General features: G+C 42.3%; 1 protein-coding gene across 1 annotated transcript; it reads right to left on the bottom strand.

Annotated features, from left to right (window-relative positions):
* Positions 1 to 205: 205 nt before the first annotated feature.
* CYP2U1 (cytochrome P450 family 2 subfamily U member 1) lies at positions 206 to 25,699 on the bottom strand. The gene is made up of 5 exons (XM_060779119.2): positions 25,121 to 25,699; positions 13,639 to 14,274; positions 4,942 to 5,103; positions 2,468 to 2,635; positions 206 to 1,896 (listed from the first exon to the last, which is right to left on the bottom strand). Exons 1-5 carry the CDS (start codon positions 25,569 to 25,571, stop codon positions 1,718 to 1,720), a joined length of 1,596 nt encoding a protein of 531 aa, XP_060635102.2. The 5' UTR covers positions 25,572 to 25,699; the 3' UTR covers positions 206 to 1,717.
* Positions 25,700 to 25,971: the final 272 nt, after the last annotated feature.

Below are 25,971 nucleotides of genomic sequence, written 5' to 3'. Positions count from 1 at the left end.
GATTGCCTGTTGGATTTTGCCTTCCTTATTCCTTTTGGTGATTTTCCCTTTTTATATATAGGTAAAGGTAAGGGTTGTCCCCTGACATTAAGTCCAGTCATGTCTGCCTCTGGGGTGTGGTGCTTGTCTCAATTTCTAAGCCGAAGAGCCGGCGTTGTCCATAGACACCTCCAAGGTCATGTGGCTAGCATGACTGCATGAAGAGCCATTTTTATATGTACTTTCTTAAATAAACTGTTTTACTACTGCTTTTGGATTCCTGGTTGGTGCTAAGGGCAAGGTGAACTCTGACTGGGGTGCAACACTTTGTGACCTTTGGCCCACCCTGTACATCCTTCATCAGAAACAGTCCAGATTTATTTTTATTACAGTTCCCATAATCACTAAATAGTTTTGTACACTATGAGATTTGTAATTGAAAAATCTGGAAGGCATCGGTTTCTTAAAAGTGGTCATAAACACTTCTGCTAAAACCTGCACAGATGCTACAAGTCAGCAGAAGTTCTCTATGAAGTTCAGCTCTATGTTAAACTCACAATACGGGCAAGTCAAGAACACATATTACTCCCTCAGTCCCCCAACAATAAAAAATTCCAGTTTCCATTATACTGAACAGGGAAGGACATAATGAAATAAATCTCAGGTCATAGGCAAACACGATGCAAGCTGTGGACATACAACCACTTCCTATCTCACGCATACCACAATCCCAACTGAAATCAAGTTCTCCGTAACTGAAGATGAAACCAGCTGTGTGTCATGCTGATTGTCCAGAAGCAGTGACACCATTAACCAGCGTGGAAGGCCCTGGAACAGGTCTCCTACAGCTAAAGAAATTCCCAATCTTTTCCATTTTTGGAGACAATGAAATGCCCATGTGTTTGAACTGATGTGCAAACGATGCACTATTTTTTTAAGCATTCAGTTTGCCTGAAACTCAAGCCTGAGGACTGAATCAGCACTTGAATCTGTGGTATACAAGATTGCTTTTTTTCACAGTGAAGGTGGCTAGAAATCTGACTAGTAAGAAAAGAAAAAAACCCAAAGTATTGTATTCTTAAAATACACCTCTGGTACTTCCTTAATGAATTTTTTCAAAAGTATGTCAAAAGTTTTGTATGAAAGAGATAGGCAAATACAAAGCTGCTTTCAGTGCTATTGATTTTCACCTGCTATCATCATCCATACCTTTGATTTTCACTTTTCTTCACCGTTTGCTCCTAATCTAATATAAAGTGCCACTCAATTCCTATCCAGTCCTTTAAACAGTTACACTGCAATTCTTTTGAGGACTAGAAACCGCTTCATTTTAAACAGATTTTTCCCTCACAGACTAAGAGAACAGTGCTTTATGAGCTTTGATTTTCATCTGCTATTATTATTCGTTACTTTGCTTTTCAAGTTTTCCTCCCCATTTGCTCCTAAACTAATAGAAAATGCCACTCGATTCCTATTCAATTGTTTCTACAGTTACACTGCAACTCTGAGGACTACAAATCTTGCTTGGTTTCTCATAGACAAAAGTTTTCCACACATGAAAGAGTCCCCAGGCGAAGGGGAAAGTGCTTTATGAGCTTTGGACACCCTGTTAGCGGAAAGACCCCTATACCCCCTGCGCAAGGGTTGGTGACTGTGTTAGTGAAATACAATTCATACATAGCCCTGAATTTCATAAGAATATTACAAGCTTCATGCATCATTCTGGACCGAGGTTCCTTCATCTTTTTAAGGCAATTATGTTGTATGGAAATGGAGCCAACGTTAGGCCAAATCTTCCTTCCATGGGTGGCTTCTTTGCATCTTCGGGAAACTGAAAAGTGAAAGTTTGCAGGAGACTCACAAGCATCAAAAAGAGCTCCATCTTAGCTAGTTGTTCTCCCATGCAGACACGCCTCCCTGCAAAAGAAATGAGATGGAGCAGAAATGAAAAACACTATTTATGTATTTATTTACTCTATTTCTATACCACCATTCTCAGCCCGACGGCAACTCAGGGCGGTTTACAAAATGGCACAATTCGATGCCAACAATAGTATAAAAACAGCTAAAATATTCAACATAAATAAAATTCCACAAGTAATAAAACTTTTTTACGAAAAGTTACGAGGGTTGGGGCCGATCTAACGTCCCTAGGGAGGGCGTTCCATGGCTGAGGGCCACCACTGAGAAGGCCCTGTCTCTCATCCCCACTAACCGAACCTGTGAAAACAGTGGGACCGAGAGCAGGGCCTCCCCAGAAGATCTTAAATTCCTGGATGGTTCATAAGGAGAGATACGTTCGGACAGATAAGCAGGGCCAGAACCGTTTAGGGCTTTATAGGCTAAAGCCAGCACTTTGAATTGTGCTCGGTAGCAGACTGGCTTTTGGAATACACACATGCCGGCAAAACTTATGATGTGTGTATTCCTATGTCACTGATGCAATTGTCCTCATAATCTCAATTAAAGAAAGAAGTTAAATAATTACCAATTCCAAAAGGAATAAACGTTTCTTTTTTGAGGAGTTGGCCGTTTTCATCCAGAAACCTCGCTGGGTGGAAATCATCTGGTTTCTCCCATATCTTGGGATCTCGGTGCACCGACCACAAGTTAGGAATTATCACGCTGCCCTTTGGAATAGTGTAGCCCTGGAGCTCTTAAAAGACAAGCAAGCAATGAGTTTAAGAAATGGTGTTATAGTTGTGGAAATAATTATTCCAAGGAATATTCTTCCTCTCTTTCTTTCAAAGGTTTCAGGGAGAAAACTCTAACAAAGTGGGTTGCATCAGTACATCCTCCATCAAATCCAAACCTTTTGGCTTTGAATGGCAGAAAGAGCTAATAAAAATCAGCCAAGCTGCTAAAAACCTATAGCTAAAATAATGGCAGCAGGTAAAGTAATGAATAACTCTCACTCACTGAAAAATAAGTGTGTGGGTGAATAACATCATTTTTTGGCATCGCCAGAATATAGTTCTACATTTCTAAACATTGTTTCAATTTGCTGCATTTTCCACAAAGAGATAAAAATCTACCAATAAAATATACCAAGAGATAAAAATAAACCATACATAAACCTCTATGGCTCTAATGGTCATAGGTTTTCCTGTTTCAAATATGTTTGCAACTCACGAAAGTCATCCAATTCCAATGTGGTACAAATGTTTATGGTCCCTTCCACACAGCTGAATAAAATCTCACATTTTCAGCTCTAAACTGGAATATATGGCAGTGTGGACTCAGATAACCCTGTTCAAAGTAGATATTGTGGGGATTTTCTGCCTTAATATTCTGGAATATAGGGCTGTGTGGAAGGGCTATATGAAGGGATACTGCAAAGTTGACGGCAGTGCAAAACAAGACGTAGGTGACTTGCTGAAAAAGTAACTAATTAACAACCTATTTACAAAGCACTAGATGTGGAGAAATGGACCACAGTCCATGCACTCAAGTCTGATCACAGTCCATTCTTTATTGTTTTGGCTCTGATTTTCCTCCTTGAAGCTGAAAAAGAAGATAAGGGTCTGTCTGCGCACAAAACTAGTTTCTGGTAAAACTTCTCTTCGTGTTTGGTACCGAAAACCTGTCATAAATTAGTGAAGTCAGTGTAGGTTAAGTGTCCCTTATTCAAATGCTCGGGACTAGAAGTATTTTGGAATACCTGCATTTGCATATACTGTACATGGGATATCTTGGAGATGGGGCCCGAATCAAAGCACAAAATTATAAACGTTATTTTATACACATTGTTTAAATAATTGCATACATGAAACACTTGTGTTCATGGAATGATCAAAAAGCAAAGGTGGACAATTTTGGATTTTGGGTTATTCTGGGTTTTGTATTCCCTGATAAGGGATATTCAACCCATAGCAAGCGAAATGGATCCATCCTCTGAAAAAATGCTCCCCATGACCTCTGCTGTAAAGATCACACTTCTAACATCTACACAACACTTTACTGGAGGCTTTATTTGCAAACACTGTTGTCTCCTGTTACATTCTAAGCTAAATGCTATGTTCTTAGGTTGCATTCCCACTTCACTTCTCCTCCCAATCAGAACACATTGGGATGACAGGAGTGTTATTTCCACTGAGTAGGTAATACAGGGATTTCTTTTGCATACATTGCAGTACAATAAAAGTGGAAAAATCTAGACAAGGCACCGTGGTGGTCAGAAACTGAAGAGCATTTTCTTCTACACAAGGAATGAAAATTATGGGGCCCTTTAGACGTTACTCGGCCGTCCCATAAGCCCTAGCGACAGTGCCAGTAATGAAGAATGCTGGAAGTTGGGTCTGCTGCCCATTTCTCACCCTTAATATGCATTATTTAGGGGAGAATATGGTACCATTAAATCAGAAAAAGCAAGATTTCCTAACTAACAGTTTGATATACTAAACAGGATGTTCAAGAGGAAGAAGAATGAGAAAAAATTATGGAGAATTAACAAATCTTCAAATCTCTACAGTACCCTGGCTCCCAAATACAAGCATAATGCCTCTAAAATAAAATAAGTTCCTATTGCTATGGATTTAAGGCTTTCATCTTTTTTTGGAACCAAATTTTGAGCTGAGAGAACAATAAAAGCAGAGTTATTTTGTTAGCTAAACATAATTTACAGTTTATGTTATAAATTATTACCTAACATAGCTGAAGACAGTATGTCAGCTCCAATTCAAGTGAAAAGTCCCAATGTCACAAACAAATGGATCAATTAACCTTATAGCAGAAGAAAGAAAAGCAACTTTCCATCCCCCCCACTTTCCAAAAAAAGTAAGTTATTGGAAACTTACTTTTTTGGACTGTAACTCCCCAAATTCCTAATCTGGGAGATACTGGCAGATGTAATAATATATATTCTTAATTAACTCTTTCCCGGTTCCTCTCCAGTACATATGGTTAAGATCAACATCCCCCAAAAGAGGTAAATCTATGTAGCTATGAGTTAGCTATACTCACTTGTTGTTTCTGATGCCATTCGAGGAATAGAAAGAGGAACAACAACTGTCATCCTTTGGACTTCCATGATGGTTGCTTCTGTGAAAGGCATCTGCGCCTTGTCTGCAAGAGAAGGAGGCCTCTCTCGTCCAATGACCAAGTCAATTTCTGCCTGAACCTTTTCTATGCAAAACAAAATACAGGAAGGTCAGCATTGGAAGAAGAAGTAATTGAATAGTCTGCAGCCGTAACAAATAAATTAGCTATGTCCCCTTCTACACTGCCAGATAAAAATCCAGATATCTGCTTTGAACTAGATTATGTGGCAGTGGAGACTCAGATAATCCAGTCCAAATCAGATAACCTGGATTATATGGCAGTGCAGAAGGGGTCTAAGATGGGCAGAGCTGGGAAAAGTTACTTTTTTGACCTAGTCAACATGCCCAATGATAATGGTGATGGGCAGATTGAAGAAGCTGTGATTTCTCCAAAAGTAATTTTGCCTAACTTTAGATGTGTGGAAATGCAATGCCATTTATATTACCATCTCGGAAAGGAAAAGACATGATATACCACTGCAAATTGGGTTCTTCTTCACCTGGCGAGTTTGTATTTCTTTTAAAGTAACAGTCATAGTTGCATACTGCAAGTTGTTTCTGAATATTAAGCAAAACGCGGATGCTAGAAATAATATCATGCAAAAGCTGACTGGCACAACCTAGGGATCCCAACCAGATATAGTGAAGACATCTGCCCTTGCGCTTTGCTACTATGCTTCTGAATACACATGGCCAGTGTGGAATACATCTAGCCATGTTAAAACAGTGGATGTGACTCTTAATGAGACATGCCGCATTATCACAAGATGTCTACACCCTACACTGCTGGAGAAATTATATTGTTTAGCTGGAATTGCACCACCTGACATCTGTTGGGAAGTAGCAACAAGTAATGAAAGCACCAAGGTATTGACATCTCCAGCCCATCCTCTGTTTGGATATTAGCCAGCATGCCAATGACTTAAATAAAAAAAACAGCTTTCTAAGATTTTCAGTGATACTTGCAGGAACACCTCAGCAAGTGAGAGTCCAAAAGTGGCAGGTTAAAACCCGGAACTTCAATCCATGGCTGATACTGGATGAGAAACTCCCTCCTGGGCACACAGAAGATTGGGTGACTTGGAAGGCGCTGAACAGACTGCGCTCTGGCACCATGAAATGCAGAGCTAACCTTAAGTAATGGGGCTACAATGTGGAGTGTGGAGAAGAGCAAACCACAGGCCACCTACTACCGTTGCATAATAGTGCAATGCAACCTGAGTCCTGCCACATGCACAATAGAAGATCTTCTCACAGCATCACCAGAGGCACTCCAAGTGGGCAGCTTCTGGTCAAACGAAATCTAGTATAACGCCAAGTTTTTAACTTTGTTTTTTTTAAAAAAAATACATTATATATAACTGTACCCCCAATTCTCTTCTGACATGATAAATACCATAAATAAATAGTGGTCATAGTTAGGGAGGATGGATTTAAGCAATTAGTTGCAATTAGTTGTATGATTGCCAGGAGTCCATTATTATAAGTGTTTAGCCAGTACATAAGCTCATTAAGCTATTCCTGGATTGTCAACTCTACATAACATGGATTTTGGCTGTCCCTTATTCCTGCTTTGAAAGTTCAGCAACATTAATGCAGAGTGGGGCAGAGAAAAGTTTAGCTGGGGGGAATTTCCCTTTTGACAAATTTATAAACAATGCAAACACTGCCCTCAAGCGGCTAAATTCTGAACTCCAAAGATACAGTACTAAACATGAATTTAAGGAACAAATCAAAACAAAATAACTAGGACCCAGTCTATTCCATCTTACATAGTAAAATAGCTGTGAATCATACCATCAAGTTTAGCTCTGATGCCACATCCCAGCTCAGGGTGCAACTACACTGTAGAATTAATGCAGTTTGATACCACTTTAGCTGCCACGGCTCAATGCTATGGAATCCTGGCATCTGTAGCTTGGTGAGGCACTAGCACTCTTTGGCAGAGCGTGCAAACAAAACTACATGATTCCATAGCATTTAGACATGACAGTTAGAGTGCTGTCAAACTGCATCAGTTCTACATGTAGATGCACTCTGGGGGGCCTTCCAGAAAGGCTCTATATCCCAGTATCTGATGCCAGGTTTTCTGTTTATCCCAAATTATTTGGCAGTGCAGACTCATATAATTCAGTTTAATGCAGAAAACTTAGGATCATATCCTGGGATATAGGGCCTATCTGGAAGGGCCCTGGAAGAAACGATTACTGGCCTTTATAAGTAACTCCAGTAGGTCACTGAAATCTATTGATTCTTGCTATCAGCTCATCTCAGAAATTGCCTATACTAGCTGGGTGACTGTAGTAGTTATAGGTCTAAAATGTTAACGTTTTCAAGCTCTGGCTGACTGTTTCCGGAGTTATGCATGTTTCACTTCCACACTGAGACATATATGCAAGCATGGGGTAAGTGTGTGTTGCGGGGATAGTTTTGAAGTACCTTTAGTTTATACTTCTTTCTAAATTTTATTTAGGAGATCATGGAGATCACTTAATGCAGGCAATTATGAATATAAAATAAATAATAATTAAATCTCTGTGTTATGAAGCATAAAAAATAAAACGGTTAAAATTAGAGGGCTCCTGTGAGTTTTTTGGGCTGTATGGCCATGTTCCAGAAGCATTCTTTCCTGATGTTTCACCCACATCTATGGCAAGCATCCTAAGAGGTTGTGAGGTCTGTTGGAAACTAGGCAAGTGAAGTTTATATATCTGTGGAATGTCCAGGGTGGGAGAAAGAACTCTTGTCTGTTTGAGGCAAGTGTGAATGTTGCAATTGGCCACCTTGATTAGCATTTAATGGCTTAGCAGCTTCAAAGCTTGGCTGGTTGCTGCCTGGGAGGTCCTTTGTTGGGAAGTGTTAGCTGGTCCTGATTGATTCGTGTCTGGAATTCTCGTTTTTTGTTTTGTTTTAGTGTTGCTCTTTATTTACTGTCCTGATTTTAGAGTTTTTTTTAATACTGGTAGCCAGATTCTGTTCATTTTCATGTTTTTCTCCTTTCTGTTGAAATTGTCCACATGCTTGTGGTTGCCTGCCATAGATGTGAGTGAAACGTCAGGAGAGAATGCTTCTGGAACATGGCCATACAGCCCAGAAAACTCACAGCAACCCAGTTATTTATTTATCGTGTCATCAGCAATCATACCATTGTATTACAATTCTAACAGAACAAAACAAACACACAGATTAAAAAGAAAAAAACACACACAGAGATTGTGCAAACTTAGTAGTTGGTTAAACCCAGTCATCCTGGACATGAAAACCTTCGACAACATGGTTAAGATTACAGCACAGACCCTCCCCAAATCTCACCCACAGCACCCCCAGCAGCCTGTCCTTCAATATTCCCTAAATGCCTAATGGCAGATATATATTTTCACCTGTCTGCAAAAAGAAAGCAGGGATGAAGCCATCCTGATTAGATTTGGTCTGTCAGTGGCATGTATCGATTAGATATTCACCTCCCCTGACTTGCCAACAACAAGTTTATTTTGCTAACAACGTATCAAATGCAAGAGAGGTACAATGTCCATCACCGATATATATATAAGATAGAGGAGCCGCTGTGCAGGAGAAGGATTCTGCTCTAGTTCATCCTCCTATAGCTGTGTGCCCCACCTGGAAGAGGCAAGGCAAATAGCAGCTGTTGCCAGAATCCATCACAGAACATATATGCACAGCAAAAGAGAAAGTTGGGAAATAAGCCTGCCTTTACCTGCTCGTCTCACTATGCAAACAAACAAAGAATACATTGATCTATAAGTTTGGCCATCAAGTGGAGTTTGGTGAAAACCCCCCACTTGATGGCATTTTGGATAAAGCCTTCAAATGGTCTTTAACTTTTGTAAGACTTATTTGGTCTGGTTGTTTCATAACATAGCATTGATTTTGAATAAAAAGGTAATCTGAAATATGTTAAACTGCTCTTCATTTAGGAGTAATGTAGAAAACTACCCTATGTTTTTCATGTTATGAGGGGTATTCATTAATGATTTCCCCTGACCCACTTCCTGTGGATGGAGAATAATGAAACTTGGCACAGTTATGAGTCCTTCACTTCATAGGTGCCACCTAAGGACACACACTTCTCCCATCTTTTTAAGCAACTGTAAACACCACATTTGTTGAAGTCAACAGGTTACTCCAAAAGTCATGTTGTGACTTCAGAAATAGGAGTCTCATCATCTGAAAAATGCTTGCCCTTCAAAAATAACTTCATTGTTCGAAAGATGTGGAAGTCCAATGGTGCGAGGTCTGGTGAATAGGGGGGATGCAGTAGAATTTCAAAGCCACAGGAGCATGCTTCCATTTGTCAACATGTTAGTTGTGAACTGGTGCATTGTCTTGCAGAAGGTAGACACCTTTGGTGAGCATGCCACGTCTCTTGGTTTTCATGCCCCCCCCCTCCATTTCCGCAGCAGTGAAGCATAGTATGCCCCAGAGATCATGGTACCCTATGCCAGGAAATCCATCAATACTACTCCGTGCTGGTCCCAAAATACTATGAGCATGACCTTGCCTTTCAAGAGTTGGGAACATGCCTTCTTTGGAGGTGGTGAGTCATGATGCTTCCATTGCATCAACTGGAGTTTAGTCTCAGGATCATAGTGATGGACCCAGCTTTCATCCTGTGTGATCAGTCGGTTGAAAAAGTCCTCCTGGTTTCCATGGCACATTGTCAATACAGCCTGAGAGCATTCAACTCATTCCTGTTTCTGGAAAAGTGTGAGCAGCTGGGGGACACAGCCAGTGGATACCTTATGTATGTGAAGATGGTCTTGGATGATTTTTTTCCCATGGACTCTACACTAATCTTGACATTTTGGGCTAGGTGATGAATGGTTATGTGGCGATTTTCCAAAATGGCAACCTCCATGTGCTGGATGGTGTGTTCATCAATAGCAGAGTGGGGTCGCCCTGGAATAGGAGTTGTTTCTACCGAAGTTCGACCACATTTGAATTAACGATGCCAGTTCATGACTGCATCATATGATGGGGAATCACCACCATAAACCTCTTTCATCTTGAACTTGATGACTGCCCTGTATTCCACTGGGTCCGTTATCATACCTCAAATCACTTCAGCGCCTGTAAAATCAAGACTGTTATCAGTTCTGAGTTATAAATTCGCACATAATCTATAGAGACATATATCATTACACATGTGCAGTTTCAGCATCCTGTGATAAATAGAAGTGGGTCAGGGGAAATCTTTAATGAACACCTCTCGTATAACTGCTTCTGGCACCAAACTGTCTGTTAAAGAAGTAATGCATCTACTTTTTAAACTGAGCTGTGCTGCTTATCTATTCAGAGCCTTTCTATCCTGCCCTTCAGCACAAAAAAAGGCTCAAAGAGTGGCTTACAAGTCATTAATTTGACAGTTCCCTGCCCTCAGGTACTTGTACTTGTATCTTAAAATAAAAAAGCATACTAAGCACAAGGGAGCCTAGCTCTTTGCTTCTAAAGCAAGTATTACAATGAAAAACTCAGGTCTTGTTCAAGAATAAGTGGTACAAATTTAAACCATTTATATCCAATTAAATCTTTTAGCAGCAAAAACTTGATTTTGTACAATATAGAGTTGTACACCAACAAGGAATATGATCAATACAGAGGAATAAATTTTGTGAACTGCAACTTCCAGCAGAAGTTTCAAGAGAGTGTAAAAGCTTGGTTAATAATCCACTGGGAATCTTCAATGGATTGGCTCATAAATGAGACAAACTAGTTTTCAGAAAGAGAGAAAAAAGCGTCAAGGAAAATGGTTGAGTCAATCTAGTATCAAACATATGCCAATACTCAAATGGATCATGGCCACCACGTGCTTTTTTGAAGCCAAAAACTGGCTATACAGGTACAGAGTGAAAGAAACCGGTGGGAGGAGACATAGAGTAAATAAGGGGGCATCTACACTGTATAATTAATGAAGTTTCATACCACTTGAACTGCCATAATTCAAAGTTACAGCATGCCGAGAGTTGTAATTTTACAAGGTTTTTATCCCCTTAGGCTGCTTTGCACATTCCAGCCCAGGAACTGCTGTGTTCTTCATTCTCTATACTAAAATCCTTTCAGATTTTAAAAGAACAGAACAGAAGCTCTCTGAAGGATTAGGTGTTCTTATTGCCTATTACATCTGTCAGGAAGTAGCAGCCTGTAATGAAAGGACCAAGGCACTGACATCTCCGGCTCATCCTCTGTTCAGATATCAGCCAACATCTTAAATCAAGAAATAGCTTCCTAAGATCTACAGAGATACTCGCAGGAACACCTCAGCAAATGAGAGTCCAAAAGTGGCAGGTTAAAACCTGGAACCTTAATCAGTGGCAGAGATAAGATGAGAAAGTCCTTCCTGGCCACACAAGACTGGGCGACTTGGAAGGTGCTGAACAGACTGTGCTCTGGCACCACGAGATGCAAAGCTAACCTTAAGAAATGGGGCTACAAAGTGGAGTCCATTACATGCGAGTGTGGAGAAGAGCAAACCACAGACCACTTACTACAAATGCAACTTGAGCCCTGCCACATGTACAATGGAGGACCTTCTTACAGAGACACCAGATGTACTCGAAGTGGCCATTTTCTAGTCAAAGGAAATTTAGTATAATCCCAAGTTTTAAATTTTGTTTGTGGTTTTTTCTAAACATTATAACTATATTCTCAATTAGCTTCTGACACAATAAATAAATAAATACTAACATTAATGTTGATTCAATCTAAAACAAAATCACTAGCAATCTATTGTTGCTATGCTGAACTGCTGGGTTACTCTGCTACAGAGAACAGAACTGCTGGCTGCCTGCTTACATTGGAGAAAAATTGCACACATAGATCAGTGTTCACAAAAATACTGATATCACTCTTTCTGTGATTCATTTGGGTCAATTTGAGCTCAGAGTCACCCAAGGCCACAGAGTTTATCATCAAAAACAGAGCTTGCTTAAGTGTTTGCACTGAAAGAAAATCCAGATTTGTCCCACCCTCTTCTTGTTGCCAAGTTTTTCAATTGCTTTAATTTGTTGTGGCTTTCTGAAAGTGCTTTCCTTTGAAGAGACTTGGAGAAGATGGGAACAGGTCTCATGATCAGCAGTTCAACCACAGCATTGATGCAAGACTCATAAGTGATATTTTTTTGTGGAAAAGGTGCAAATTAAAAAAAATATGTTATTTGGGCTCCTGAGCAAATGTTAATAAGATAGCATTACAGCTGCTTTTTAAAAAGCAATAATATTTGCTTTCTTGTTGCCACAACACAATTAGCTATCTACTTGAGTGCCAAGGACATCCCTTATGATAAGAGACACCTGTCAGCACTACTTGGAGCTCTAGATCTGCACAGAGAAACACAAACACGCAACAGCTATTTCTCTATTCCTCATAAAAGAGCAATCTGTAGAATGATTTTTGATAGAGGGTGAAGATAAGGCTCTCTGTTTTCTTCCCAAAAGATACCTATATAGATCCCTTTCCTGGATGCTAGCAGAAGTGAAGAATGAAACAGCTGTATGAAATTAGAATCAGCAGAGAGCAGTTCTCATGCCACAGGTTTTGCACCAAAGAAGAGTGGTGGCTCCAATGTAAATGGGGCAGATAATCTGTTTTGGGTTTCAATCTGTCCTTTAAATGAATTCTCCAAAGGGATAGACTCTACCTAACAAGAGGTTTCAGCACCTCGGAGAGCACCTTTAAATTTTCAGCTGAAATCTGAAGCACTATCCTATTGATAGCCTACTCCAGTGGTTCTTAACCTGTGGATCCCCAGGTGTTTCGGCCTTCAACTCCCAGAAATCCTAACAGCTGGTAAACTGGGTGGGGTTTCTGGGAGTTGTAGGCCAAAATACCTGGGGACCCACAAGCTGAGAACCACTGACCTGCTTCATCTAAATGATGGGAAAAGGTGAGGAATTCTGTTCCATTCCCTTCCTCACCTGTCCAAGAGGGACAAGTAGGCAACAACAGCAAGAAGATATGCAACAGAAAAGTAAGGAACCACAACAACTGTCTCCAAACTCACAGCTAAGGTTGGGGTCATGCCAATAACCAATAGTGCTGACTTCTGTTACTAACCCTGTGGAATTCTTCCTCCTGCCCAGAGAAGTTACTTTTTTGTACCACAACTCACATAACTGTTGTTATTGCCTTGTTGTAAATTGTGTTTTTTTACATGAGTCGCCCTAGGGCTGAGAACGGCGGTCAACAAATGCACCAAATAAATAAATAAATAAATAAATAAATAAATAACTCTGCAGGCAACAAGGGAGCTGGGATGGTATTATCCAAAAAGACAACATTCCTAAACTTTGGCTCCAGTTCCAAAGGATAACACTTTAAGAGCAACTTTGCCTTAAGTGCAACTCTAACACTATCTGGCCGCAGGGGAAATGCTGATAAAGAAATAGCACCCTTGACTACAGTACTACTTCAAGTGCTGGTCTGTGGACTGGAACTAGTCCCTGAAATTTTGGCTGCCAATTGCAGGCAGGTTTGTAAGACAGATACATAAAATTATAGCCAGTAGGCACAAATATGGGGTTATGGAAAGGAAATCATAATCATTTGCCCTGTGCTGCCCCCCCTCCCCATCCCAAATCAGGAACCTTAAGAAGCATGGCTTTACTTTGTTCTTGTGGGTGAAGCGACAAGTAAAGCAAACTCCAGAGCAGCGTGTTAGATGTTGTGTCTGTGCCTGCAATGAAAAGATCCGCAATAATAAAGAACAGATAATCTTCGTTAAAGCTGCTTTCACTGTTGGTCTTTCTTTCCTCATCCACATGAAGGAGATACATATCGGTGAAGTCTTGGGGATTCTGGGCATCCAGGCTTTCCCTGTGCTGCATTATTATTTTCTTCAGGAAAGATGTGACATCCAGCTCAATTTGCCTGAGTTCTCGGAAAGAGCCAAACGGGAGGTAGTACAGCCAAGGGCAGATGTTGACCAGGAGAATTTGGTTGTTCAAGGCAATCTCCAGACCACGTGAAATGAGCCTCAACAAGGTCTTAAACCCTATATCATCGTAGTCAAAGCGCCGGCCAAAGGCCATTGAGCAAATGATGTTGGATACCGCATTGCCGATAATTGGAAAGGGATTGAATGGCTCTTCTCTATGTTTCAGGATCTCTCCCTTCACATACTTGGATTCTTCAATGATTTTTGGCTCCAGGCTATGCTTTCCTAAGCCAAAGTGTCGCAGAGTTGAATGGGAGAACCTCCTCTGTTTTCTCCATGTTGGGCCATAAGGGGCAAAGACCACACCTGAATGAAAGAAAAGAAAAATGTTGAAATTTCCAACAGAGAAGCTCATAGTAACATTTTATCAATGGCAGGGGCTCTTGTATAGCCTCACACTCATCCTCACTCTTGAAGGTGACTTTTGTCATAATTTTCCAGAACTGAGAAATTGAATTAACTTCAGAGAAGTCTTTGGAGGACACAATCCAGTGGAAAGTTGGGAGAAAAAACTTGTGTGCTCTCATCATTTCTGACTTACTATGACCTTAAAGCAACACTATCAGAAGGAAATTTGGTCTCTTCCAGAATTTTATAGCCACAACACACTGAGTCATAAAACCTTATTTAGAGCATTACCTTTGCTGGAAAAACCATATCACCATCCTCAACACTAGTACATTGGAAAAAATTCTGAGATTTTCCCAGAAAACATCCTTAAACCAAATTACATTATCTGTTCTTCTAGGCTACTCTAGACAGTAACTAATCATCATCATACAGCAGTGAGAGGAACCCATAGCTATACATGTCAGTGACAAGGAATAGAGGAAAAACTGGAGTCACAGAAAATCATGGAGAAAGACAGAATAATGGGGAATCATATGTTGGCCTTCTTTTATTTTTATATGCATTATATTCTTTGTATAGGGCCTAAATGTTCTAAAGGAACCAAACCCTCTCTGATCTTGGAAGCTAAGCAGGGTCAACTTTGGTTAGTATATTACTTGGATAGAAGATCACCAAGGAAAGCCAGGTGCTGTAGGCCGTATTTCAGGAGAAGGAAACTGACAAAAGCACCTTGCTTAAGAAAAACCTATGAAATTCATGGGGTTACCATAAGTCAACAGGTGACTTGAAGGTACATACACACACACACACACACACACACACATTTGGCATATTGCCTTTTATTCCAGCATCTGAATCAAAGGACTAAGTATATTACTTTTCATCTCATTGTCTCAATCAAAGGATGTTGTACACTTCCTTTGATCTCAGCATCTCAACCAGAGGACTGTCAGTGCCCTGATAATAAGTCATTATATTTTCTACAGTTGCAAAACAGATCAAATCTTTAATTACCCTATGTGACAAAATTTGAAAAACTTTCCATTCCTAGTTTGAAAGTATTATTTCCTGTTTAATTGTGCAGGACTTACTTTGAAAGCAGTTGTTATACTCCTGAAACTATGTTTTTGTCACTGCCACAAAGTGTGTTGAATTGGTTGAGACTCTATGAGATATTCACTAAAAAACTATAGCAAAATATGCTGCAGGATATCCCACAAAAACAAAGCTTTTGCAGTTTAATAAACTTTTCCCTTGTTTTTATGATAGACCCAATTAGGAAACAACATTTATAACGCAGGAACAAAAATCATATTACAGAATGTCATAGACTGTATTTGTGGAACATTTCCTGAAACATTCCTAGCATCTGTTAGAACTGTAGCCTTAAAAATGCCAAAAAGATATTTGCCATGACCTCCGAAGCCAAACCGCATGGTCATCCAGCCATTGAAAAGGCATTTTCCACACATGACAAAGTGCCAGAAAGGCACACATGTTTCAGATGGGCAGCTTCACATTGAATACTATGCAATGTTCTACAAAAGGTTAAGGTAAAAAAAACAAAACCAAAAAACAAACCCCAGATCCAACAGTTCAAACATCTCACAAAACAAGGCGGCCTGACATGGTAATTCCGATTGATCAACACGTAAAAGCAAAGTTCAAGGATCTCAGCTGCAATTATGTTATATGTATTACACAAATGGGGCAAAGAGCAAGGGTTGATGAACAAGGGGCCCTCCATACAGCCATATAATCCAGAATATCAAGGCAGAAAATCCCACAATACCTGCTTTGAACTGGGTTATTTGAGTTTGCACTGCCATATATTCCAGTTCAAAGCAGATATTGTGGGATTTCCTGCCTTGGTCTTCTGGGTTATATGGCTGTGTGGAAGGGCCCTAAGATGGTCCCTTCAAATAAAGAGTCAGTTTGCTCTTGGTGATTATATTAGGAACATCTTGCCTGTTCTTGGCAGAAAAGTGGGAGAAAAAAGTAAATATTACAATTGTGCTTAGAAACAGATCAGTTGCTAGTGAACTTAGAATCATAGAGTTGGAAGAGACCTCATGGGCCATTCAGCTCAACCCCCAGCCAAGAAGCAGGAAAATCGCTTTAAAGTACCCCTGACAGATAGCCATCCAGCCTCTGCTTAAAAGCTTCCAAAAAAGGAGCTTCCATCACACTCCAGGGCAGAGAGTTCCACTGCTGAATAGCTCTCACAGTCAGGAAGTTCTTCCTAATGTTCAGGTGGAATCTCTTTTCCTGTAGTATTACTTCTTTAAGCAATAATATGTATTTTCAGCACCTGGCCTAATTCACATAAAGGGGAGCAAGAGAAAGACAAGGATAGTTCATTTTATGGAGGGAGCGGGGTTTGAACGAGGAAAACCATTTCCCCCTGTGTGCCTGTTATTTCTCAAACCCATTTGCTCTACTGGAAACAATCCTCGTTTATGAAATGGGAAGTGGGAAGCAAGAATAACCAGAAAAAAATGGGAGTCCACCTAGATAATGGAACAGTGCGTAATGTGTTTTAAATTACTCTCATATTCTGTGCAGCCTTCAAAGATACCACTATGAACAACGCTGAAGTAGTCTAATCCCTGGGCCCACACAGCCATATAACCCAGAATATCAAGGCAGATAATCCACGACATTTTATTCGAACGGGGTTATATGAGTCCACACTGCCACATAACCCAGTTCAAAGCAGATAATGGGGGATTTTATACAGCTGTGTGGAAGGAGCCCCTGAGGTTACCTGAGCCAGACACAAAGACAATTTCTGCCCAGGAGAGATGGCACCTGCTGAGTGGCCAAAACCATCAGTGCCTCTTTGCAAAACTAAATCTTTTCTGGGACTGCCTGACTTCGAGGTCCAATTTATTACATATCATGAGCAGGTAAGCAGTTAGAATGAGATACACAAATGGGATATGTGACTATGAAATTGAGGGGTTTTTTTCCATGTCAGGAGTGACTTGAGAAACCGCAAATCGTTTCTTGTGTGAGAAAATTGGCCGTCTCTAAGGACGTTGCCCAGGGGATGCCTGGATGTTTTGATGTTTTACCATCCTTGTGGGAGGCTTTTCTCATGTCCCAGCAAGGGGAGCTGGAGCTGACAGTGGGAGCTTGTCCGCGTTCTCCCCGGATTCAAACCTCCGACCTGTCGGTCTTCAGTCCTGCTAGCAAGGAGCCCCTGGTGGCACAGTGGGTTAAACCCCTGTGCCGGCACGACTGAAGACCAACAGGTCACAGGTTCGAATCCGGGGAGAGGCGGATGAGCTCCCTCTATCAGCTCCAGCTCCTCATGCGGGGACATGAGAGAAGCCTCCCACAAGGATGATAAAAACATCAAAATCATCCAGGCGTCCCCGGGGCAACGTCCTTGCAGACGGCCAATTCTCTCACATGAGGAGCAACTCCTGACACGACAAAAAAAAAAAAAAAGTCCTGCTAGCACAAGGGTTTAATCCATTATGCCTCTGGGGGCTCCTGCTGTTTCAAAATGCATTATATGGCAGTGCAGATGGGGCCTGAGCTATTTTCATATGCTAGCAGGCATGGGCAAAACTCCTGCAATTAGGCTGTTAGGAATTGTAGAAACTGAAGTTCAAAACACTTAGAGGGCTGAAATTTGCCCATGCCTGCACTACAGTGTCAAACTTTCTTTTGTCAACATTGAATACTATAAATACATGCAGTAAGGTATCTATAGCCCCTTCTACACTGCCATATAAAATCCAGGTTATTTGCTTTGAGCTGGATTATCTGGCAGCGTAGATTCATATAATCCAGTTCAAAGCAGATAATGTGAATTATCTGATTTGATAATCTGGATTATATGGCAGTGTAGAAGGAGCCTAAACCTATCAAAATGACAATTATGGAGCTACACTCCTGACATTGCCCTAGGCAGCACACTTTAAAAGCTCCAAATATCATGTGGTGATATAATACTTGTGAACCCATGTCAATTCTTCCATCAGAAGTGAGGATTGCCCAATTTCTTGGCAGCTATTTTAAACTTCCAAGGATACCACTGACAGAAGAATGGCATCACATGACTAGGTAAACGTTAAAAACAGGAATCTAGACAAGGATACATTAAACATACACATGCACTAATCCATAAACTCTATTCCAAATTATTTCAGCACAAACATATCTCCAGTCAGCATCATGTTATATGTCAGTAATAAGCACTTAACATGCTGTTTCGTTTTACAGTAGTTGTACAGTAGCCTAAGGGCAACACATAATTTATATATAAAATCAGATACACCTACCTATAGCTTTCTTCATACAGGTGTGGTTGGCAAAGGCAAAGCTACAAATTGCCACACGTGCCGGTTTTTAATGAAAGATGCAGCCAGAAGCATTGCAATGTAACTCAATCCTTAATGCAATATAATCCATGGGGTCCCTAATAGGACAAGTTGCTGGACGCTGTAATAATTGTGGGTGTAATATTTCTCAAAAAGATAATATATCAACAACCACTTCTATTGCCCTAACTGGCTTTTTGCTGGCAATTCTGGGCACTAGCTGTAACGCTTTTATCGAGCATTGGACACGTTCTTTTTAAAACTTTGCAACATATCTGAATACAGAAGACCTGTCTTCTTTCTTTTCCTTAAAACAAAATCAGAAATACTGTCTAAGACAGCGTTTTTCAACCTTCCTAATGCCACGACCCCTTAATACGGTTTGTCATGCTGTGGTGACCCTCAACCATAAAATTATTTTTGTTGCTACTTCATAACTGTAATTTTGCTACTGATATGAATTGTAATGTAAATATGCAGAATGTATTTTCATTCACTGGACCAAATTTGGCACAAATACCCAATACGCCCAAATTTGAATACTGGTGGGATTGAGGGGGGATTGATTTTGTCATTTGGGTGTTGTAGTTACTGGGATTTATAGTTAATCTATAATACAAGAGCATTCTGAACTCCACCAATGATGGAATTGAACCAAACCTGGCACACAGAACTCCCACAACCAACAGAAAATACTGGAAGGGCTTGGTGGGCATTGATCTTGAGTTTTGAAATTGTAGTTCACTTACATCCAGAGAGCACTGTGGACTCACACAATGATGGATCTAGACCAGAGGTTCTCAACCTGGGGTCCCCAGATGTTTTTGGCCTACAACTCCCAGTAATCCTAACAGCTGGTAAACTAGCTGGGATTTCTGGGAGTTGTAGGCCAAAAATATCTGGGGACCCCAGGTTGAGAAACACTGATCTAGACCAAACTTGGCAATAATTCTCAATATGATCTACTCTGGGATGAGCACAGATCTCTTTTGACTGGGACTGCTCAGATCACAGACTTGCAAACGCTTGCTGTTTATTATAAGAGAAAATGTTCTGACCGGATGGCACAGAAACTATGTCAAACATATCTGTAATTGACCAATAAGTTGTGTACCTGTGCATGCTGAGCACATGAAGGTCGTGAGTAACCCAAATATGTTACTTTTACCAAAGTAAACTTTATTTTGTCTCTTGTATACATAATATAAACAAGTTGTTTTATGGGAAAGTAGATATATTTTTGGGCACTCAAAAAACACTTTTGAATATTGGGATAAGGATGATGATCTGTTAGCAGGCCTGTAGCGAGGGGGTTTTTTTTAGGGGTTCAACCCCCTCCCCCCGAAATGTTTCAGATTTTGTAAAAAAAAAACAAAACCCTGGTTTACTCATGAATTTTAACTGGTTAACCAAATTCCCATGCTAAGTCTATGAGATACAAAAAATTAAGAATCCCTCCAGAACTGCAAGCACTATCTCAAGCAAATATTGATAATTTATTCACACTGTCATTACTTGCAGCAATAGCCGATGTAGCGAAGCAACCAAGTGGGGGGGGGGGGGGGAGTGTTGAATGCTCTCTTTAAGGAGGCCAGACTTGGTGGAGGTGGTTGACAGGGTCGGAGCTGCAGGCTATTGAAGGATGCTCTGCCCCCTGCTGTGCTATTTGCTTCAGCGTGAGCTAGGAGGCAGGATTCACCCCCCCCCCCGCAAAATTTTCACCCCCCCCCCTGAAATTTTCAACCCCTCCCGAATTTTTTTTCTGGCTACGGCCCTGCCTGTTAGGATCACAATATATTGGGGATTATGGATTACAACCTGTTACGATCATAACCTATTGGGTAGCAGAGTTGTGGAGATGTTCCTTTAGTTTGTTGAGTAATTGATGATCACTGGGCTTGTAAATATCATGTTTCTATTTGATGCTGTCAGCAGACAAATATTCAAGCAGACTTCTTTTAGAATAACAAGGTTGTTTACTCATAACTTCATGCATTTAAATATATAGGCACATTTCTTGCTAAGTTAAAATTTAAAACATTTCCATTTGTATCTCTAACTTATTGTCTTTAACTATATTGTTCTGTACAGTTCTCTTTCATAAGAGTCTACTTTCAAAGGAAGTCAAGCATCAACAGTTTTCTTGCTTCCTACACTGACATTTGACTGAAAAACAGACTTCTGTACTCAAGATGGCTCAGGGCTTTACTGTGTTCTAACTTCGAACACTGACTTCTGTATTCTAACTGACTCAAGGCTTAACAGTCATTCCTTAACTGTCATCATGTTTAAAATGCATTGTAAACAGCCAAAAGATCTGCAGCCCCTCCCACTGCTTCAAGTACACAGAACTAAGGAAACCGAACCGAAGACATACACTTCAGGAAATAAAGTGTGGGAGTTACTTTCAGAGATTCATTTCCGTATTATAAACAGACAAAACATTTAAATAGAGGAGGCTTGAGAAGGTTGCTATTTCCAGCACTGAAGAACTGCTGTTTTTTATGCACTGGCATATTCTCTGTTTCCTAACAGATCAGATCAACCCCTTCTCCCCTGTCACTTCGCAGACAAGTGATAACTTAGCTTTGAGAGCCAAGCATTTGGCCCAGCATAATTATCTGTGCAATACAGTTGGAATTGACCCTGGAATGATGAATATGATTGTTTGACTATCTGGATTTGGATCTATGCACAAAAATCATTTAATGTTTACATATGTTTGTGGTCATTTAATGTTTACATATGAGTGTGGTGCAGGCTCCTTCTTTGGAGGTTTTTAAACAGAGGCTAGATGGCCATCTGTCAGGGGTGCTTTGAATGCAATATTCCTGCTTCTTGGCAGAAGGCTGGACTGGATGGCCCCATGAGGTCTCTTCCAACTCTATGATTCTTTGTTGTTTTAATGTTGTTTAAAATTGTTGTTTAATTAATTTTAATTGTTATTGTTGTTTGTGCATGGAATAATGTCACTTAATAATGTCACCGCCCCCAAGTCTCTTTTGGGGTGGGAAGGGCAGGATATAAATGTCATAAAAAGATAAATAAATAAATAAATAAATCAGAGACAACAGGTCATTCAGCCTAATAACCAAAGCCAACTGCCTTTCATAATGGCATTGGGTTGTATACCACTTGAGAAGATTCTACTCAAACAGGTTTTTGGCTCTTCTCTAAGGGCCCTTCCAGGCAGGCCCTATATGCCAGGATCTGATCAAGGGTTTTCTGCTTTGGGCTGTAATCACTGGGCTGTAATCACTGGGTTGCTATGAGTTTTCTGGGCTGTATGGCCATGTTCCAGAAGCATTCTCTCCTGATGTTTTGCCTACATCTATGGCAGGCATCCTCAGAGGTTGTGAGGTCTGTTGGAAACTAGGAAAATGGGTTTTATATATCTGTGGAATGTCCAAAGTGGGAGAAGGAACTCTTGTCTATGCAGTGCTAATTGCTGAAGGATCCTGTGGGGACTGAGGAGTTGGCGGCTAAAGCGGTGTCAAACTGTGTTCATTTTTTCTCATGTGAGATAATTGGCCATCTGCAAGGACACTGCCCAGGGGATGCCCGGATGTTTTTGATGTTTTACCATTCTTGTGGGAGGCTTCCCTCATGTCCCCGCAAGGGGAGCTGGAGCTGACAGAGGGAGCTCAATTGCACTCTCCCTGGATTGGAACCTCTGACCTGTCAGTCTTCAGTCCTGCCGGCACAAGGGTTGAACCCACTGTACCACTGGGGGCTCCATCCATGCTTGTGGATGCCTGCCATAGATGTGAGTGAAACGTCAGGTAAGAATGCTCTGGAACATGGCCATACAGCCTGGAAAGCTCACAACAACCCACTGATTCTGGCCATGAAAGCCTTTCTCTGAGGGTGACTGCAATAGATTTCCCTCAGGCAGTACGAAGCTAGACATTGAAGCAGAAAGGCTATTTAATGCTAAGCAATGTGCCCAGTTGCAACATTCACACCTATCTCAATCAGACAAGTGTTTGTTCTCCCACTCTGGACATTCCACGGATATATAACACCCAACTGCCTAGTTTCCAACAGACCTCATAACCTCTGAGGATGCCTGCCATAGATGCGGGTGAAATGTCAGGAGAGACTCCACTTAGGCAGAAAAAACGAAATGCAAAGATACATAATGGGGGATGCCTGGCTCGAGAGCAGCAGGTGTGAAAAAGACCTTGGAGTCCTTGTGGACAGCAAGTAAAATATGAGCCAACAACGTGATGTGGCGGCAAAAAAAGCCAATGGGATTTTGGCCTGCATCAATAGGAGCATAGTGTCTAGATCTAGGGAAGTCATGCTCCCCATTCTCTATTCTGCTTTGGTTAGACCACACCTGGAATATTGTGTCCAATTCTGGGCACCACAATTCAAGAGAGATATTGACAAGCTGGAATGTGTCCAGAGGAGGGCGACTAAAATGATCAAGGGTCTGGAGAACAAGCCCTATGAGGAGCGGCTAAAGGAGCTGGCCATGTTTAGCCTGAAGAAGAGAAGGCTGAGAGGGGATATGATAGCCATGTATAAATATGTGAGAGGAAGCCACAGGGAGGAGGGGAGCAAGCTTGTTTTCTGCTTCCTTGGAGACTAGGATGCAGAACAATGTCTTCAAACTACAAGAGAGGAGATTCCATCTGAACATGAGGAAGAACTTCCTGACTGTGAGAGCCGTTCAGCAGTGGAACTCTCTGCCCTGGAGTGTGGTGGAGGCTCCTTCTTTGGAGGCTTTTAAACAGAGGCTGGATGGCCATTTGTCAGGGGTGATTTGAATGCAATATTCTTGCTTCTTGGCAGAAAGGGGTTGGACTGGATGGCCCATGAGGTCTCTTCCAACTCTATGAGTCTATGACAATGCTTCTAGAATATGGCCATACAGCCCGGAAAACTCACAACAACCCAGTGATTCTGGGCATGAAAGCCTTCCTTTGAGAATGCCTGCCATAGATGCAGGCAACACTTCAGGAGAGAATGCTTCTGGAACATGGCCATACAGCCGGAAAAACTCACAACAATTTATTATTATTATTTCGTATACTTCTACCCTGCCCTTCTCAACCCCCGAGGGGGGCTCAGGGCGGCTTACAAAAAGGCACATCTTGGTGTCTGCACAAATACAATAACATATGAAACCAGCAATTAAATGGTCAACAATTAAAAACAATTAAAACAACAATATATCACACAATCAATAGCCAATCTCAGACACAGCATTCGCCACTCAGAGTTCATATTTCGTTCCAACTTGTCCAGTTCCTATCCATCGTCACAGTCCCTTATTAATCTGCCAGATTGCCCAAACGCCTGGTCCCACATCCATGTTTTTAATTTCTTTCTGAAGGAAAGGAGGGATGTTGCTAATCTGATCTCCCCGGGGAGTGAATTCCATAGGTGAGGGGCCACCACTGAGAAGGCCCTGCTCCTCGTCCCCGTCAATCTCACTTGTGACAGAGGTGGGGTCGAGAGCAGGGCCTCCCCAGAGGATCTCACACTCCGAGGTGGGACATAAAGGGACGTAAACAACCCAGTGCTTCCGGCCATGAAGGCCTTCCTCTGAGGATGCCTAACACAGATGCAGATGAAACGTCAGGAGAGAATGCTTCTGGAACATGGCCATACAGCCTGGAAAACCCACAACAACCCAGAGCTTCCAGCCATGAAGGCCTTCCTTTGAGGATGCAGGCGAAACGTCAGGAGAGAATGCTTCTGGAACATGGCCATACAGCCCGGAAAACCCACAACAACCCAGTGCTTCCAGCCATGAAGGCCCTCCTTTGAGGATGCAGGCGAAACGTCAGGAGAGAATGCTTCTGGAACATGGCCATACGGACCGGAAAGCTCACAACAACCCAGTGCTTCCAGCCATGAAGCCCTTCCTCTGAGGATGCCTAACACAGATGCAGGTGAAATGTCAGGAAAGAATGCTTCTAAAATACAGCCATACAGCCCGGAAAACTGACAACAACCCAATGCTTCTTGGCAGGGGGTTGGACTGGATGGCCCATGAGGTCTCTTCCAACTCTATGATTCTATGAAGGCCTTCCTCTGAGGATGCCTAACACAGATGCAGGCGAAACGTCAGGAGAGAATGCTTCTGGAATATGACCATACAGCCCGGAAAACCCACAACAACCCAGTGCTTCCAGCCATGAAGGCCTTCCTTTGGGGATGCAGGCGAAACGTCAGGAGAGAATGCTTCTGGAATATGACCATACAGCCCGGAAAACCCACAACAACCCAGTGCTTCCGGCCATGAAGGCCTTCCTTTGGGGATGCAGGCGAAACGTCAGGAGAGAATGCTTCTGGAATATGACCATACAGCCCGGAAAACCCACAACAACCCAGTGCTTCCAACCATGAAGGCCCTCCTTTGAGGATGCAGGCGAAACGTCAGGAGAGAATGCTTCTGGAACATGGCCATACAGCCCGGGAAGCCACATAGGCGCCCGCCCCCCCTTGCTCACCCATTTTCTTGGTGAGGATGGCGACGAGGGGGATGCTGGGCCGGTCGCTGAAGACCTCGGCCTGGTTGACGAGGGCGTCGCGGACGGTCTCGAAGTCGCTGAGGACGATGATGGGTCGGCTGCCGACGAAGAGGCTGAAGAGGCTGCCGTAGGCCCGGCCCAGCTCGGTGAGCAGGAGGTGGGGGGCCAGGGGCCGCGGGAGGCGCTGCAGGGACTTCCCGAGGCTGCTGCTGGAGGCGGAGGAGGCGCCCATCACGGCCAGGTGGTTCCGCAGCACCTCGGGCAGCCCCGCGAAGGCCAGGTTGCCCACCAGCGGCCAGGGCTTCGGGCCCGGAGGGAGGCCGCGCGGCGCCCGGCGGGACAGCAGCCACCACAGCGCCAGCGCCAGCCCCGCGCCCGCCAGCAGCGCCGAGCCCAGCCACCACGAGGAAGACGACGCCGAGCCCTCCATCTCCCCGCCTTCCCCGTTATGCCCCGCAGGAGAGAGAGAGAGAGAGAGAGCCAGGCAAGGAGGCGCAGGGAAACCCTTCCTCGCTGCCGCTACATTCTTGCTACATTGGCAGCAGCCAGGCCTCCGATTGGCTGCCCAAACGAGGAGGCGGAGCGATTAGAACGCTCATGATCAAAGGGGGGGGGGGAATAATTCGGTAGGCGTGACGTCACGATGCAAAGGATTTCCCTGACTCCGAGAGGGAGGGGTCTCTCCATCGCTCCACCTCACCTTCCGGCTATATAGGTGCATTTTTCTCAGGCCCTCCAGGTGTTTTGGACTTCAACTCCCACCATTCCTAACAGCCTCAGCTCATATCCTTTCCTTTTTTATGCACTGGCACAATATTCTCTGTTTCCTA

The sequence above is a fragment of the Anolis sagrei genome, chromosome 5 (assembly GCF_037176765.1).
Source record: "Anolis sagrei isolate rAnoSag1 chromosome 5, rAnoSag1.mat, whole genome shotgun sequence".
Classification (NCBI taxonomy): Eukaryota; Metazoa; Chordata; class Lepidosauria; order Squamata; family Dactyloidae; genus Anolis; species Anolis sagrei.
Note: the sequence above shows the minus strand (reverse complement) of the source record. Positions and strands in the feature narration are given on the sequence as shown.

Excerpts from the sequence above, each read along its gene's own strand:
- CYP2U1 (XM_060779119.2), bottom strand. The coding sequence starts at position 25,571 with ATGGAGGGCTCGGCGTCGTCTTCCTCGTGGTGGCTGGGCTCGGCGCTG. Across the intron at positions 14,275-25,120 it reads CATCCTCACCAAGAAAATGG|GTGTGGTCTTTGCCCCTTAT; the intron begins GTGAGCAAGGGG and ends TCTTTCATTCAG. Across the intron at positions 5,104-13,638 it reads GCTTCACCCACAAGAACAAA|AAAAGGTTCAGGCAGAAATT; the intron begins GTAAAGCCATGC and ends TGTTTTGCATAG.